Source organism: Dreissena polymorpha, chromosome 5, assembly GCF_020536995.1.
Source record: "Dreissena polymorpha isolate Duluth1 chromosome 5, UMN_Dpol_1.0, whole genome shotgun sequence".
Classification (NCBI taxonomy): domain Eukaryota; kingdom Metazoa; phylum Mollusca; class Bivalvia; order Myida; family Dreissenidae; genus Dreissena; species Dreissena polymorpha.
The window spans coordinates 77,194,713-77,208,652 of NC_068359.1; the positions used below are offsets into that span (position 1 = coordinate 77,194,713).

At 34.5% G+C, this 13,940-nt stretch overlaps 1 protein-coding gene and 1 long non-coding RNA gene across 3 annotated transcripts in view; both read right to left on the reverse strand.

Moving 5' to 3' along the window:
* Nucleotides 1-212: 212 nt before the first annotated feature.
* LOC127882043 (uncharacterized) lies at nt 213-1,451 on the reverse strand. Its single transcript, XR_008050387.1, has 3 exons — nt 1,302-1,451; nt 542-652; nt 213-320 (listed from the first exon to the last, which is right to left on the reverse strand). It is a non-coding gene; the product is annotated as an uncharacterized LOC127882043 (long non-coding RNA).
* An 8,979-nt stretch (nt 1,452-10,430) lies between these two features.
* Nucleotides 10,431-13,940, reverse strand: part of LOC127882027 (macrophage mannose receptor 1-like) — a 57,741-nt gene continuing 54,231 nt past the window's right edge. For both annotated transcript variants that reach the window (XM_052430411.1, XM_052430410.1), the window contains exons 12-14: nt 12,012-12,290; nt 11,388-11,570; nt 10,431-10,759 (exon numbers count right to left, since the gene is read on the reverse strand). In XM_052430411.1, the coding sequence (XP_052286371.1) occupies nt 10,719-10,759; nt 11,388-11,570; nt 12,012-12,290 (503 nt within the window). In that variant the 3' untranslated portion in view covers nt 10,431-10,718. The remainder of the gene's footprint in view (nt 10,760-11,387; nt 11,571-12,011; nt 12,291-13,940) is intronic.

The window sequence follows — 13,940 nt, forward strand, 5'->3', positions numbered from 1 at the left end:
AATCAATCGTTACTGTATGCTATTGAAGGATAAACAATAAAAGACAAGTTGCTCAAATATACAATTTCTAAAGATTGACATAAAATTACATAACAATTAACATAAATCATGATGATATTATTAGGTTGAAACCACTACAAGTTGTCCAATATTTTTATATTGATTCGCTTTAACGATGTTGTCTAGTAAAAATTTATTCTATTCTATCGTACATTTCATTCGTACTGGATTGACAGCCATACTGTGTTACCAGTCTCTAAGCCTTCAGGTTTGCAATCAAATTCGTAGAGGTAGCCGATCGGAGCTGACCCAGCCGACATCTACACGCAAGATTGGTTGGGGTTATTTATGGTTAAAAAATAGTATACAGTTTTGTTTTAGTAACGGACTATATATATATTTGTGGTACATTACAACGCACATGCATATTTTATTGTATATGTAATAAATGTATATTTTTCCATCGATTTATTGATAACTCCCCGCCCCCCAGGATAATACGTATATGAAAACGTGTACTGGTCAATCGTCTCCATGTTACCTGTCCATACACTGGCTTTTCTATATCGTAGTTGCAAATACAGATGAAGTCGCACCGGACCGAGGGAGTCAGCAGGGAAATAACCAAACCGACGATTTTAAGGATTGAACGCTGTACTCAAATATCAAAACATTCACATTAGATAGTATCTTATCTTAGATAACTATGTAGCCGACGGTAAGAAAGATTGAAAGCTAACACAACATATCAAAACGCATGTATGGCGCGTTCTTAAAATAGATTATTGAGTAACTGACGCGTTGAAGGATTCAACGCTGTAACTATATATTAATGTTGATATAAGTTACCTTTGTCTTTTAATTTGCTCCGTAATTTTGTAGGCACATTACATTATGAATTAGAAGTAGTATTGTAGTTTGTGTTATGCGATACTATTGTCGTTTTAAAATAAACAAGATTTAAAGATAATTATGAAAGTTTTGTTCTCAAATGAGAACTTTATGTCAAGAAAATGTGACCAGTAGCAAACTGAAGGTTTGCCCATAAAATGCCAGAATAGCAATTATGGTACAGGCAAAACAGATCACTGTAAAACAATAGTGCACACGCTTTAAGTATATACTTCCTGTGGACATGCTTCCTTAGTAGTGGAATGCAATATCAATAACCTGTATTTAAAACACTCACTGTATACATGTATTATTTCCTTTGCAAAATAAAAAAAAAATTAACATAAACGTAGCCAATCATTGAGATCCAAACAGTTAGGTTCATAAACAATAAAGATTAACAATCATACCATTTTGAATGGTCCACATATGCGAATCAATTCGTGGATGTCCTATCTTTGTATGATTTATACATATATGGCTTATACAAGTTTTGGTCGGAAGTAGAAATTAAACTCAGTCCTCCCAATGTAGGTTAAAAATCTTATCGCAGGCAGGTTTTAAATGGATCTTTTCACGGTTTGGTAAATTGACAAAATTGAAAAAAGTTGTTTCAGATTCGCAAATTTTCTTTTTAGTTATGATATTTGTGAGGAAACAGTATTACTGAACATTTACCATAGTCCAATATAGCCATTATATATATATATATCCTTTGACGATTTGAAAACCTAAAAATTATAAAGCGTTGCAACGCGAAACGATTGAATAATTTGGAGAGTTCTGTTGTTGTCGTTTAAATTTACGAAACTACGAAGATTGCTTATATAAAGTATAAAATACTTTGACTGTGTACATCCGGCGGAATAGCCGAGAGGGCTAATGCGTTTTTACTTCAGACTAACTCCAGGACTCCGGGGGTCACTGGTTTGAGCCCTGGTACCGGCCACTTTTTTGTCCTTTGATTTTACTCTTGATTTTTTTACAGGAGCTTTTAAGGTCCAATGAGTACATTTATCAATATTAAGCATTTAATTACAAACTTCAAAAAATGCCAAAATCTGTGAAAAGGCCACCTTTAATATAGTCCTTTGACATACAAATACACCATCAAATGTTCCCTATTCATTATAGCAATCTAAAGCTTAAAAATACTTAATGATTTTTACCGATGTCAATACATAATGATTGAGGTAACGTTCGTTATTACAAACATGTAACTTTGACAGTACGATTAGGCATTATTCCAACGTTATTAGAAAAATCTATCTGTTATAGTTTAAACATGCATATACAGATTTGATCACCACCCACCTCATTTGTATTATATACCTGTGTACTGTTAACCTACTGATTGTAGACTGTGCCAGTTGCCCTTAAGAGCTTGATTTATACACAGTAACATTGTTGCTATGTTATCAGTCTGTAAACAGTAGAGTGGCTTTTGTTAAATTGATGGAACATTATTTTATTTCTTTCATGTATCGAACTATTTGTATAGCATCAAATCGTTGTAATAGATGTACGCTTCTTACGACACTTAGTAAACTATAATTATTTGTGTAAAATTTCGCTCAAGTGTGATTTTGACATTCAAGTATTCCCTGTAAGTCTACATTGCTGCATTTGAGATTTTATTTAGACGCCCGTTTGATTTGTGATTTATTCTGGGGTAAGCGAGAGGTTCGGCTTGCCATGTAACCGCCAATTTGCTTTATCCAAGGCGGTGATCACACTTTGAATCATTGAATGGGTATAAAAGATGTTATGTTACGAAAATACGATAACAACAAGAATTTCTATCCGGATAAAGTTTATGGAGTATCATTGTTTGGTATATTGGCTTCCATAAATAGATCATTATAAGATGGGTCAGACAAAATATTTACATCATATATTTTTTACGCTGTAAAGAAAATGCAATAAATCATTAAATTTGTGTAAAAAGAGCCCTATACAGCCTAAACGGACCTGATTGAGACAGAAAGTATGTATACTACTTATACTGTAAGCTTTAAAGCTTACATTCCCTTATATGGGTACGGATAAAAGGTACAGTATTAACAAACATATTCGTTATTGAGAAAGTATCACATGACACTGAATCATCAGTTCCCATTTTGTTCAATTAAGGAAGAACGGTTGCACTGCTGGGGACATAGCAGCACGTACATATATTGCTAAATAAACATTTAAATTAACCATTATGCCTTTTTATCTCATTGACAGCATAAACGAATAAAACAAAATAGTTTTATTTTTTATTGGTAGACAGATGCAGGTTTTTTGCTTTTCCCAATACCAAACATTACTGCACTATTGCATGTGTTTTATTCTTCTTCGAACATACCGGAATATCTAGCCACAACTCGGCCAAATGGATTCTTCATATGACCAGCAATGATAGTACCTGTCTGCATATGACCAGCAATGATAGTACCTGTCTGCATATGACCAGCAATGATAGTACCTGTCAAACAATCATCAGGTGCTAACCATTAAATTTGAAGTTTCATACATGCAGTATATAACACTCAATCTAGACTCGAAATTTATTTTGTTTGGTTGACGTATGTAAAGACAACCAGTGAACCATAAACAATAATGTCATCGTCACAAAATAAATGCCATCATAACTGCATCATAACAAAACTAGTCGTCGAGATTTGTTTAATACGCTTTTTTGGTTAAATATTCGAACATCGCCATCTTTTGTCAAGCATTCTGTACAAGCGAGCATTCGTTCCTGCAATACAAATTTGCATCATTTATGTATAGTGACGCAAATTAATCCGACATTCGAACGGAAATTTATTTGGTTTATTGAATTAATATACATAATGCTTTTTTAATAAAATGAATAAATCGTAATATATTTTTTATAGGAAAATCAATATACACGTTATATCATATGTATATATGTCATTGCAGCAAGCTTGTCTCTGTGTCTCTGTCTCTCTCTGTCTCTCGCTCTTGCTCCCTCTGTCTCTCTCTCTCTCTCTAGCATAGATAGAGAGCGTAGATCTAGAGCTATCGAGAGCGAGATCTCTCTGTTCTCTTATCTATATATCTGTATATAAGGAGACTAATAGTAGGCGATCTCTCTCTATGTATCTCTAGAGAGAGAGGAGATCTAGATCTCTATATCTAGATCTCTAGAGAGAAGAGAGATAGAGAGATCTCTCTCTCTCTCTCTCTCTCTCTCTCTCTCTCTCTCTCCTCTCTCTCTCTCTGTCTCTTCTCTCTGTCTCTGTCTCTGTCTCTCTCTCTGTCTTCTCTGTTTCTTCTCTCTCTCTCTCTCTCTCTCTCTCTCTTCTCTCTCTTCTCTCTCTCTCTCTCTCTCTCTCTCTCTGGAATAGTACCAATTATAAGTGCAGTTGTCCAGTGGAACCATTATCGATAATTTTGACATTGGTTTCATGTAAGACCGATACTTGTTGCTCGAAGCAACATGTAATGATAGCGTAAAGATTAATACATTGTATTTAAGACAGCATGTATATGATAAAATTACTTAAGATGAGGACATACGACTTTTGGATAAATGTTTAACTTCTGAGTGTTACAACAAGGAGCACATTGCATGTCAACATGTACATGTGTATTTCCTAATCCGTTTCGAGCATACATTTTGAAGGGAATCATTCTAATAATTTAAGACAAACACGTATTGACCAGGATTTTCGTCGAATCACAACGTTTCTTTTATATTTAATTTAATTAAATGCGAGATAATTATTGTGCACAAATATTCTCATATTCACCATGACGTCCATTACATCTACGTTATCAAAAGTGTCTTAATTGCGATCTTTAAATGTATTTTTTTAATTATAATTATGTAAAACTATATATAAACATAAAATCGAGTTATTTTAACTGTGAAGTAATAACGACAAATTAAACAAATATGTTATTGTATTGGACTTTTTACCTTTTAAACACTATGTGTCTCCTATCTTATTAATCAAAGCTACCACATCGTTAGTCTCGCCCCCAGATAAAGTAGACCCATTTTGATACAAGATTTTTGAAAAAGCATTTGTATACGATACCATTGAGGAAGTGGACCCATTTCAATACAAGAATATTGATACACTGGACCAATTTCAATACTAGAATTTGATAATTCTTCGACAGGAAATGAAAATATGCACACAATCCCGTCCGTCAAAATTACAAACAGATAAAAACTGTCAGGTTTTTGCATCTTTCTCGCCGATGAGATTTGCTTGTTGATACCCATTTATAAACAAGAATTAATTTTTTCATACCCATTTTGATACAGATACTTTTAAATCTATATGCATTTATATACAAGCAAATTTCTTATTTCAATACCCATATCTATACTTAGATGCTCAAAACCATACCCATATCTTAAATTTTAGACGAAAAACATACCCCATATTTTTGGCGCACCCCTATTTACCCGTACATAAGAAGTTACCCCCCCAGTGTCATGCGCTTAACTGGATACACGCAAACATTTCATAAAGCAGTAGTGTTTTTATTATAAATCCAAAAATTCTAAATCGGCATCACATATTAGTGTTTGTAGAGGCGATGCTGCTATATTGCGACTACGGATTATACCCCTAATTTGAGGTCTCATAGAGGCTCATATACCACGTAATCGCGATATTTAGAAGGGAAAGATCGGGAAATGAGGGTATTTCGACGTTGTAACTTGTTGATTAACTAAAGGTCAAGTGGACATTAGGGGTGTAAGAATATAATAAAACACATAGACAATGTAGTTTTCAGATGCTTGGCAATAACAAAAATACACGAATTTTAAATCCAAAGAGTATGCACGATTTGACAAATCTAGAACAAAATCATGTCAACGAAGATAAATGAAATTATTCTCGGTTTGATAAATACGGTATAGTATGGTTTAATACGTGTTATTTAGAAGAGAGATTATGGTAATGGTTTAGCGCGAATAATGCACGGGTTTTGTGTGCATGTTTTAGCGCGAAAGCGCACGAGTTTTTCGTTTTGGGTATATATGATTTGCACATCTATTGAGTCGCCATTCGAGGGTGTATTTGACAGGCAAACGTTATGGAACAAGAAAACGAAAGGGTGATAACCCCGCCCACCCGCTCTTTATGAACATATGTATGGTTAAATAATTGGTTACATTGCTTTTATGTTTATAATTTTGCAATTATAAAGTCTATATTTAGTATATTTTCAGTTCGGTTTTTAGTCCATGTGAGATGGGATCTTAACACGAACCGATTCCTTTATTGGGAAAGACGATGGGTGTATTTTCATTTAAGTCTGAAGCAGCTAAGTTTTCTTGATTATTTTGACTCATTTTTTACTTAATATTGTGTTTGAATGAGGTTTATTAAGTTATGGGTGTCATGTTTTTCGAGACTCTCACTTCCTGGAGATAGTACCTCCAGCATATATATTGAACTATTGGTATGTTTAAATGTCAGTGTTATTATTTTTTGTTGTCTTTCGTAATGAACGTTTAATTTTAAAAGACATTCTTATTGTACGATTACTTAATATTTTCATTTTGGTGTGACTGGTTAGATGTAGAAGTCGGTTTAATATAGCTGTTATATATTTCTCGGAATACTTATGATTATCAACATGCTGTTTAGGTGCTTTATGGATTTTATGGTTTGAGTGATTTGTTTGTTTCTTGTTGATGTCCGGGGTGTGTGCGGGATGCTTTTGATGTTTGTTTGTTATGTTAATTTGCGCAATGAAATTGATAATGTTTTAATTACATTTTTTACTAAAATTAATGTTTACAGTATAATAATAACTGCTTATTTGTAGATTTCTCATAAATTAGAGGTTTCGGGAGGTGATGAAGGCACCTAGACACCGGTCTCGAGCCATGGGTCCTCAAACGTCCCCCTGCCATTAAAAGAAAAAATAAGAAAACAAAATGGCAGTAGGGTTGCGTATCCCGCTCGCGGTTTTACCTGAATCGTTTATTACGACTGATTATTGTATGGGGTGTACGTGAAGTCATGTACACTTCTCTTGATTGGTGGTGGTGGATGAATCTTGCAGATATTAGCAGCTTCTTTGAAAAAATTAATGTTTCACATTTGTTAATTTATAATATTTAAGCAAGTTAGCGTGATTGATGGGCATTGGGGGCGTCCTGTGTGCACTTTGGGCATCGGCGGGGATCAGTTTATTCAAACAGTTACTCTTTATTTGAGCACAACAAGGAGCACATTGTATGTCAACATGTACATGTGTATTTCCTAATCCGTTTCGAGCATACATTTTAAAGGGAATCATTCTAATAATTTAAGACAAACACGTATTGACCAGGATTTTCGTCGAATCACAACGTTTCTTTTATATTTAATTTAATTAAATGCGAGATAATTATTGTGCATAAATATTCTCATATTCACCATGACGTCCATTACATCTACGTTATCAAAAGTGTCTTAATTGCGATCTTTCAATGTATTTTTTTAATTATAATTATGTAAAACTATATATAAACATAAAATCGAGTTATTTTAACTGTTAAGTCATAACGACAAATTAAACAAATATGTTATTGTATTGGACTTTTTACCTTTTAAACACTATGTGTCTCCTATCTTATTAATCAAAGCTACCACATCGTCAGTCTCGCCCCCAGATAAAGTAGACCCATTTTGATACAAGATTTTTGAAAAAGCATTTGTATACGATACCATTGAGGAAGTGGACCCATTTCTATACAAGAATATTGATACACTGGACCAATTTCAATACTAGAATTTGATAATTCTTCGACAGGAAATGAAAATATGCACACAATCCCGTCCGTCAAAATTACAAACAGATAAAAACTGTCAGGTTTTTGCATCTTTCTCGCCGATGAGATTTGCTTGTTGATACCCATTTATAAACAAGAATTAATTTTATCATACCCATTTTGATACAGATACTTTTAAATCTATATGCATTTATATACAAGCAAATTTCTTATTTCAATACCCATATCTATACTTAGATGCTCAAAACCATACCCATATCTTAAATTTTAGACGAAAAACATACCCCATATTTTTGGCGCACCCCTATTTACCCGTTCATAAGAAGTTACCCCCCCCCCCCCCAGTGTCATGCGCTTAACTGGATACACGCAAACATTTCATAAAGCAGTAGTGTTTTTATTATAAATCCAAAAATTCTAAATCGGCATCACATATTAGTGTTTGTAGAGGCGATGCTGCTATATTGCGACTACGGATTATACCCCTAATTTGAGGTCTCATAGAGGCTCATATACCACGTAATCGCGATATTAAGACGGGGAAGATCGGGAAATGAGGGTATTTCGACGTTGTAACTTGTTGATTAACTAAAGGTTAAGTGGACATTAGGGGTGTAAGAATATAATAAAACACACAGACAATGTAGTTTTCAGATGCTTGGCAATAACAAAAATACACAAATTTTAAATCCAAAGAGTATGCACGATTTGACAAATCTAGAACAAAATCATGTCAACGAAGATAAATGAAATTATTCTCGGTTTGATAAATACGGTATAGTATGGTTTAATACGTGTTATTTAGAAGAAAGATTATGGTAATGGTTTAGCGCGAATAATGCACGGGTTTTGTGTGCATGTTTTAGCGCGAAAGCGCACGAGTTTTTCGTTTTGGGTATATATGATTTGCACATCTATTGAGTCGCCTTTCGAGGGTGTATTTGACAGGCAAACGTTATGGAACAAGAAAACGAAAGGGTGATAACCCCGCCCACCCGCTCTTTATGAACATATGTATGGTTAAATAATTGGTTACATTGCTTTTATGTTTATAATTTTGCAATTATAAAGTCTATATTTAGTATATTTTCAGTTCGGTTTTTAGTCCAAGTGAGATGGGATCTTAACACGAACCGATTCCTTTATTGGGAAAGACGATGGGTGTATTTTCATTTAAGTCTGAAGCAGCTAAGTTTTCTTGATTATTTTGACTCATTTTTTACTTAATATTGTGTTTGAATGAGTTTTTTTAAGTTATGGGTGTCATGTTTTTCGAGACTCTCACTTCCTGGAGATAGTACCTCCAGCATATATATTGAACTATTGGTATGTTTAAATGTCAGTGTTATTATTTTTTGTTGTCTTTCGTAATGAACGTTTAATGTTAAAAGACATTCTTATTGTACGATTACTTAATATTTTCATTTTGGTGTGACTGGTTAGATGTAGAAGTCGGTTTAATATAGCTGTTATATATTTCTCGGAATACTTATGATTTATCAACATGCTGTTTAGGTGCTTTATGGATTTTATGGTTTGAGTGATTTGTTTGTTTCTTGTTGATGTCCGGGGTGTGTGCGGGATGCTTTTGATGTTTGTTTGTTATGTTAATTTGCGCAATGAAATTGATAATGTTGTAATTACATTTTTTACTAAAATTAATGTTTACAGTATAATAATAACTGCTTCTTTGTAGATTTCTCATAAATTAGAGGTTTCGGGAGGTGATGAAGGAACCTAGACACCGGTCTCGAGCCATGGGTCCTCAAACGTCCCCCTGCCATTAAAAGAAAAAATAAGAAAACAAAATGGCAGTGGGGTTGCGTATCCCGCTCGCGGTTTTACCTGAATCGTTTATTACGACTGATTATTGTATGGGGTGTACGTGAAGTCATGTACACTTCTCTTGATTGGTGGTGGTGGATGAATCTTGCAGATATTAGCAGCTTCTTTGAAAAAAATAATGTTTCACATTTGTTAATTTATAATATTTAAGCAAGTTCGCGTGATTGATGGGCATTGGGGGCGTCCTGTGTGCACTTTGGGCATCGGCGGGGATCAGTTTATTCAAACAGTTACTCTTTATTTGAGATATATACTTGACGTCTAATTGTTATGAATAAATTTGCACTTGTTCACATGACACGCATGTGCATGTGAAGTATTCATACTTACATGCCCTACAGCATTTAAATAGTATCGTTTCAGTTCTTTATACACCTGAACAAAGATGTTACACCGTTTCCAGTCGTCTCGAGACTCATCAAATGAGCGGTGCCGTTGAGGTCTATATCCATTGCACATATAACACATATGGGCGTCAGAAGAATTGTTTTTTTACATTTATATGTTGAAAGTCCTGTCAAATACAAGCACTCACTCCTATTTTGTCTTTGGTTTATTATTTGTATGATAATGAAAATGATGATGATATGGGTTATAAAGATGATGAGATTTTAATAGTATTTTGAGAATAGAGAATAATAAATTTTCTCATAACTATGAGTAAAAAAAATCACAGTTGTCAGAGATTCAGATTGACGTAGCTTGTTTATGATAACATTATTATCGATGATTTTAACTCAACATTTTGTTGAGAAAATTGTTTATGCTGAAGATTGTCAAGGCCAGTATTTTGTATGTGAATAATTTAAGACGAAATATGAACCAACATTAAGGTGTTGTACACCAATTAATATAAACTCGTATATCAAAATGGTAACTATGCGTAAGCAACTCTGAACAACTAGTTTCGCAAGACTATTTGATAACACAGCCATCTTTTCAAACCGATTATTCCCCTTTTGTACAAAATGACATGGTATAAAAAAGGTTGTTCAGCTGGGGGTATACCAGTTAGTTCGGATCTGTTTTTAATACGTCTTATGCATTTACATTTAACTATCATCATCATACACTGCTTGAACAATGAGATACGAAGTCGTAAAAGAAGCACGTGTATCTTAACAGTGTCAGTGATAAAGTTGTTGTAATTTGATGTTTGTCAAAAACGCACGCATCATCACAAGTATCTATAAACAAAAACGGAACATGTTGACACACTGATTCACCCGATCGGATCCGGCATATGACCAGCAATGATGGTACCTGGAGGAAATGAAATATTAACAGTTGTTGACCATATTTGTACATTACGTTAAATGAACATCATATGAATTAAAGAATATTTATACCGTGCACACATATCACATACGTTTAAATTGGAAATTGCATACTTTTGCAAATTGTAAATGGTATAAGTTTTCTTTGTAAAAAGAAAATAAACGAAAATGGGCTTCCTTTATAACGTTTATTAAAACGACATGTTATATCTGCGGTTAATAACGGTCCATTGGCTACTCTACTTTCATATTTGCTTTCTATTATATATATGTATACTTTCCGAATGAAAGAATCAAAACAACAACAGAATCTCCGTCAGTTCATAAACAGTAGACTCGATTAAAGTTTACTCTAAACTGGTGTAATATATGCAACAAGGTAGAGACTACTGACAGCTCTTGAACTGGTGTAATATATGCAACAAGGTACAGACTACTGACAGCTCTTGTGTAATATATGCAACAAGGTACAGACTACTGACAGCTCTTGAACTAAGGTGCATTCTCTCAAGTATATGCAATTGGTTACCAGACTACTGTACAATTTGTCACTTTTCTAATAAAACTGATGTAATATATGCGATCGAGTAATATAGCACTATAATATTACTCACCATATTCACAGAGAAAGTTGTGTTTTTGCACCGTCGCCCCTCCCCAGGCGAAATAGCTTTCACACGGGACATCATCCCAGGCCCCGTGCATTGAACTGCGCATAAGCACACAGTCCTCAAGACCGGGGTTAGCAACGTTGCCAACGTGATCCGACTGCCAGTGCGTGTATGTGACGGGATTACCTGAACGGGTAAGTTTCTAAGTAAAACCGGTTTAAACCCAAAATGTGTTTAATCAAGATATCCTCGGGTGTTTTGAGGGTTTGTTGATTTAGAATGTTACTCACTCACTAACTTATTGACCTTTCACAACCCAAAAACAATGATTCTCCCTAACATCGCGTAACGAAATTATTAAGATGTATTAGAAACAAACATAAAGGGTATTCAAAAGTTTCTTCAATACAAATGAATTACATTTACTGTATATAAAAATGATGTGTGGTATACACCACGCAATTACTGTATAATCGAACCTAGATTACACTTTAAACATTTTATAATAGCCGCGTACGGATTTTCTATTCCTAAATAATTGTCTGGTTAGCTTTGTCATACTAGACCTTTTTCTTGCTCGACATCTGTGTAAGAATTGTGTTTCATCTTTCACTTTCGTTCTGTTACCTGATGTCCATTCACGAACTCCTTCCGCGTGTATGTCGTTGAGGCCTATCCACACATCCGGTGATCCATGGCGAGTGATGAAGGATACAATGTAATCCTGCTCCTCAGCGTTCAGAATGTCTGCCAAATGGCCTCCTTTCACTTTGCAGAGCGTTTCTCCATACGCCCAAGTGACCGAACGTGTAATGATCTCGTAGCAACGACTATCACGTTGGGCCAGAGGTGTTCCGAACTGCTGAGCTTCGCGTCGTACATCAAACGGACATAAGGTTGTGTCACCTGAATCGATGGCAAATCGTATTATATACGTAGAACTTATGCAATGTTTGCAACATCATTAATAATAAATAAATCCGTTAGATAAAAATCAAATGCAGTGTGTTTTTTTGTGTTCGTGATACTGAATTCAAAACAAATTGCCACACTTCACAAAAGGTGATGTTTTCTCTGCTAAAGAGAAAACATCTGCGCGCCAACTGAGGATTGTACCAGGGTCTTCTAAGTGGTAACTGGACACTCTTAATGCTTCGCTTGCCAAAAAGCAATGCTGTTGGAAGTTAACTTTTTTTAACAGAATCGCTTACTTACATGTTTTAGGTCAAGGCCGCGAATGGCTGCATTTTGAAACACAGTCGTATCAATTAAAGCGATGTTGTGCGATTTTGTAAGATGGATTATTATAATACGATATGAATAACAGCGTTGATTTATATAAGTGGAATGACCCCGGGGAGACTGCATTTTCGATTTCTTTAAAATGTTGAATGTACTCGATGAACTCGATGTTTACTTGAGCAATTGAGAAAAGCGTTATTGAGTGAAGTGTTGCTTTACTTTTTGAAGGAATTCGATGTTGAATGTAAAGGGTTATTTCCCTGTTGAGTATGTCGTTGTTAGTTTATTAAAGACTATCTATCCACATATAATCGCCTGCTTACATCAAGTGATTTGAAATGGAACAGACGGATTGCGATGAACACATGTATATTTTATGTCGTGTACAGAATTTTGAATCGTCAACGAAGCAAACAATTGACGAAAATAAACATGGTTATGAACCATGGTAAGTAGAACGAGAGACTGTTGACGCGTGACTTTTTATGCAAGTTAGTAAAAATGTATAAAATGAAGAGTGGTTTATAGACTTCAATTAACGATATTTGCGGGATAATGCTGAATCATGCTTGATGTAGATGTATACATTTTGTAATGTTTTATACATTCGAAATGGCAGCCATTTTTTTGCAGTCGCGACACAAACATTTGAACACAAACGAAGGTGTTCTACATGAGTGTGTAACATTCGGAATACTGATTACTTTTGAATCGATGCCTATAGCGATTTTTTTTCTTGTTACTCTGCGTTGGCGTGGAATTCAAAGTGACAATTTCGAGTAGCTTAAACGGGAAAGATCACACATAATTTTAATACTTCTACGCAATATAAGACTTAACTAATTTAATATGTTTATAGCAATTACTTTTTTACTGCATCAGGAAAACAGAAATATATAAGGATAAGCAGAGAGGATCATCACGTGATAGTCAAGATGGCGACGTCTATGTCGAGACAGTTATTATTCGCCCTTTTATACCCTTTATTACTTTTGTTTTATGTTTTAATGACGCACATTTTCCAGCCATATCAGTAAAAGTTGATAAACGCTTATTTCCTATTAAAATTCGCATTATATATCGACTTTACTCCCTACACATTTTTAGTCGAGCTATGGTCAGCACGATTAGACATTTCGCAGCGAGAAAAGTCGAGATCTAGAGCGGGTATTAATACGAAATAAACTCTAGTAACTGTCTTGCTGATATGGCTGAAAAGTAAGCAATATTAGAAGAAAAATACAAGTAATAAAGGGTATATAATGGTGAAAAATACTTGCATCCGCATGTAAGACGCCATCTTTACTTTCACAT